Source organism: Eurypyga helias, unplaced genomic scaffold (genome assembly GCF_000690775.1).
Source record: "Eurypyga helias isolate BGI_N326 unplaced genomic scaffold, ASM69077v1 scaffold30988, whole genome shotgun sequence".
In the NCBI taxonomy this organism is placed as follows: Eukaryota; Metazoa; Chordata; class Aves; order Eurypygiformes; family Eurypygidae; genus Eurypyga; species Eurypyga helias.
This window is the reverse complement of record NW_010266785.1, coordinates 4,068-8,061: the sequence shown is the minus strand read 5'-3', so window position 1 is coordinate 8,061 and position 3,994 is coordinate 4,068. Positions and strand designations below refer to the sequence as shown.

Below are 3,994 nucleotides of genomic sequence, written 5' to 3'. Positions count from 1 at the left end.
GTTTCCAAATTGCCGCAACAGGAATTGGGGACTGCAGTGAGAAATCCTGCCTGGGATCGCTTTGACTTCGGAGCAGGCAGGTGGACACCATTTAGGAAGAAGAGGAGAGTTCCTGCATCCCTGCACTGATGCACGCGCAGCAGCGAGCAGCTCCTGGCTGCCCCTTTCCACCTTCAGAGCCCAAACAACACCCGTCCTGCCCCAGGATCCACACGCCAAAGTGCAGCGAGGCAGGATGGGGCCACGGCCCCTTCCCCAAGGGCTGACCCATCCCTGCCCCATCTCTCACCTCCTCCGTTCTTCTGACAGAGGTAGGGGAGCCCAGCCCCACCGAGTAGCCGATCTGCGCCAGGATGTACTGCAGCTTGCTGTTCCATGCCGGCCGGTTCTCTGCATCCAGCTCCTCCTCTCCATCCTTCTGCTTGTCCCAGGTCTCCCCCGTCACGTTGAGGACACTGCGTTTGTAGTCCACGGGCTCTTCGTGGGCCAGCAAGTCGGCCACCGACTCGGTGACATGCTCGCTGCTGTGCTCCCGCTGCGTCACCTTGCTGTTCTTCGGCATCGGGACGGCTCCGCGCAGCCCCGGGGGGCGGGATGGGGCGAGGGGAGAAGATGAATGTCCCGCAGGGAACCGCACCAGTGTGAGCTACGGCTGTGGCCTCACCTCCTCTTCATCCGCAGGACCTGGATGGGGAAGGGGTCAAGGGGGGATGAGTTGGTTTCGCCTTAGCCTGAGGGTGCCCTGGTGATGGTGGTGCAGGGGGAGAAGGGTCTCCATCACCCCATGCTTGAGGGACCTCTCTATGGGCTGGAGGATGCTACAGACCCCCGGCATGCCAAGGTGGGAGTGATCTCCTAGTTTACTGTTCATGGAGAAGAACAGTGACCCACAGGAGGAAGTTTCCCTGGGCTGCAGGGGACGGTGACAGGCAATGGAGCTGGTCACATCGCTGTGACGCCTCTTCGATCCTCCAACAGCCCTGAGCCAGCAGCTCATCCCCGGAGAGGGCTGACACCGCACCCAGCTCGGGCTGGGGCTCTGCCCTCCCTGCCCTGCTCCCTCCCCTCCTGACCCCTCGACAGAGCCTGGACTCAGCCCCACGACAGCTCGGAAGCGCTGGGGGGATGGTGACAAACACCCAGGGTATCTCTCCATCCCTGGACATTATCAGGAGTGACTTAAAAGCCTGGGAATCTGCAGCTGAATCTTCCCAGGCAGCTTTACAATAGATAACGGCTGCAAAACAGCGGCAGGGCGGGGCAGCCATCAATCCTCCCGGCCCCTCCACCTTCCCAGCCTTCACCGTGGGCCAGCCTTGGCCAGGGAGAGTCATACCAGCCCCACAGCATCCATGTGATTACACCAGTTACACCAGTTTGCCCTCACCACCTCACTCCCCAGATGGATAGCACCACATCCCACGGATGCGGAGCTGTGGTGGGTGCATGCAGGGTAATTTTTGGACCCACGGAGGGAGCGTGGGTGGGAGCGTGGGTTCGCTTCCGGCGCGGTTACGAGTGGGTGTACGTGGTGGGTCGCGTTTGCAAACAAGTGGCCACACGTTTGCACCGGGGACAACTCGGGCTGCAGGAGCGATCCTGCATGGGGGCATTTCAGGGGTTGCCTGTGACCCACAACGTTCCCCCACACCTCACAAAGCTTTGGGGCATCAGGGAAATCTGCTCTGCTGGACTGGGGCTCCCCAACCCTGGAAAGCACCACATCCCTCCTCTCCATACTGGGAGAGCTGGGGTTAGGCTGGCAGCTCCCACCCCAGCTGGGAATGTGGGGATTCACTAGCTGGGGACATGGCAGAGAAACCCCACAAGAAACCTCACATCATGGAAATATGACTGTCCCAAAGGGCCATGCTTGCTTCTCTTCTCTCTCCCCTCCATCCCTGCTTCCCAGGGGACACCAGGCTGGTCACCAGCCCCTGAAGCAGCGATGGTGCCGTGCCTGGGGACCCATCCTACCTCAGCCTAGCCACAGCATCATCTCACCCTCACCCTGGGGGCTTTCTCCTTCAGAACCAAGCTCCTACGAGACCCAGGTGGCATCTCACAGGTGACATTTCACCAATAACCCCCCAGCACAGCCCTTGGGGGCAGCTAGCCCTCGCCGTGGGAAGCCGGGCTCCACCAGGATGGATGATGCAGGGTGGGTTTCTCGCCCATGAGACGAACTCTCCCATGTTATTCCAGAGCCATCCCCAGCTCTTCTTTCCTTTGGACAAACACCCATCGTTGTGACCCAATTCAGCCCCAAGCAAAGCTCACCATCCCAAACCTTTCCAGCCCAAGCAGAAAAGCCCATCCCCAACCACTGTGCCGAGGTCCTGACCTGGGAAGGAACAAAGCATCGGCACCAGGAGACCTCACCTCCCCCCTCACCCTCACCTTGGTCCTTTTTTACCCCTGAAGAAAGTTCCCCGTTTGCCAGGACCTGTTCCTATTAGAAAAGCTATTTTCAGCTGTCGGCTGCATCCGTTGCCAAGCAACTGTGTCAGCTCCACATCTTTCCTGGATTCGGCTCCTCGGGAGAAGCCATTTGAATTATTCTTTCAAGCCTGACCCAGCAATGTTTAATTTCCTAACGATGGTTCATTCACGTAAACCACTCGCAGCTCGATGGTGGCAATTACCGACACGTGGCTACCCAGGCTGGAGCATCCTCAGCCAGGATGGGGACAGGCACAGAGGGCAGGGAAGGGCCTCATCCAGCATCAGAAATCACTGGGATTTCCATCGATTTTGGATCAGGCTCTGTACAGATTAGTGCACAGTTGAATCACCCATGAGTTTGCTGCTCCCTGTCCACTCAGCAGCCGCTCAAGCTCCTGCCGAGCAAGAGTGACTCAGACCTTTGGGAGGATTCAGCCTGGGGGATAAAGTCTCTCTTGATATTAGGGATAGAGGCTGGAAGACCAAGGATCTGCTGGCCAAGTCCCCAGAGCTCAGGGGCTCATGACGAGGGCACCCAAACTGCTCTCCTGAGACAGCTCAACCCCTTGGAGCGAAGCCTGGGAGATGCCCAGCTCCAGGAAAGGTGGTGTTGAGCCAGGCCAGCACGATGGGGTCAGGACAGACCCCTCAGCATCTCTCTGGATCTCCACCTCTCCCCCCTCCTCGGTTTAGGTCCTTCCCTTAGGAGCTGAGGCAGCAGGACACAGCGGTCCTTGAGGAGCAGGTTTCTTCAAGCACCTCCAAAGCCCCAGAGGCTCTCAGTGCCCTGGGGGACACTCAAGACAGCAGCATTCCCAAAGGATTTGGGGATCAAAAGGGGTGCTTGGCTGTGGCAAGGGCTCCCTAGGCATCAGGATGAGATGACACTGGAGGGTGAAGGAGCAGAGATACAGGTCTTCCTCCCCACGGGAGATGAGCCCAAATTGAACTAGAGCAGGGGAAAACCATGGTAGAGATCCAAATCTTGACCCTGGCATGGTTCTGTCCCTGTGTCCCCATGGGTCATTTGGGGACCTCCTGCTGCCTCCCAAATGGCTCAGTCCCAGCCTGGTGATGGTGCTGTTGCCCGGAGGAGATCCAGGCCTGAAGGAGAGAGGACCATTCCCAACAGCAGTGCCATGAGCACAGCCAACCTTTGCCATTCACGTCCCTGCTGGGACAAGCCCAGCCAGAACCAGCACAACTCCCCCGCCCCCATGCACGTGGCACAGGGACCCAATCCAGGGAACACCAGGTCAACAGGGTTCTTCCTATGCACTTCCCCAGCATTTTGCACTAGCCCCAAGGTCCGCACCCCTCAAACTGGAAAGCACAGTCTAAATCCATCTGAGAAAGGTATTTCCACTCATTTCTTTGATTGAAAAGGGAATTTAATCAGAAATTCATCTGCCAAAAATAATAAGCATCCTGTGAGAAAGACGAGGCAGATCAGCTGACAACCAGGAGCTTTCCAGACTGGGGAGAGATAGAAAACCCTTGTCACTGACAGATGGAGATTCAGCTTGTTTACTTAGCCCTCATGACCTTA

At 57.8% G+C, this 3,994-nt stretch overlaps 1 protein-coding gene across 1 annotated transcript in view; it reads right to left on the bottom strand.

Moving 5' to 3' along the window:
* LOC104513759 (sodium-dependent neutral amino acid transporter SLC6A17-like) overlaps positions 1 to 562 on the bottom strand; it is an 11,188-nt gene extending 10,626 nt beyond the window's left edge. The window contains 2 exon segments of the mRNA XM_010157217.1: positions 290 to 319; positions 322 to 562. Of these exon segments, the coding sequence (XP_010155519.1) occupies positions 290 to 319; positions 322 to 562 (271 nt within the window).
* Between the last annotated feature and the right edge of the window lie 3,432 nt (positions 563 to 3,994).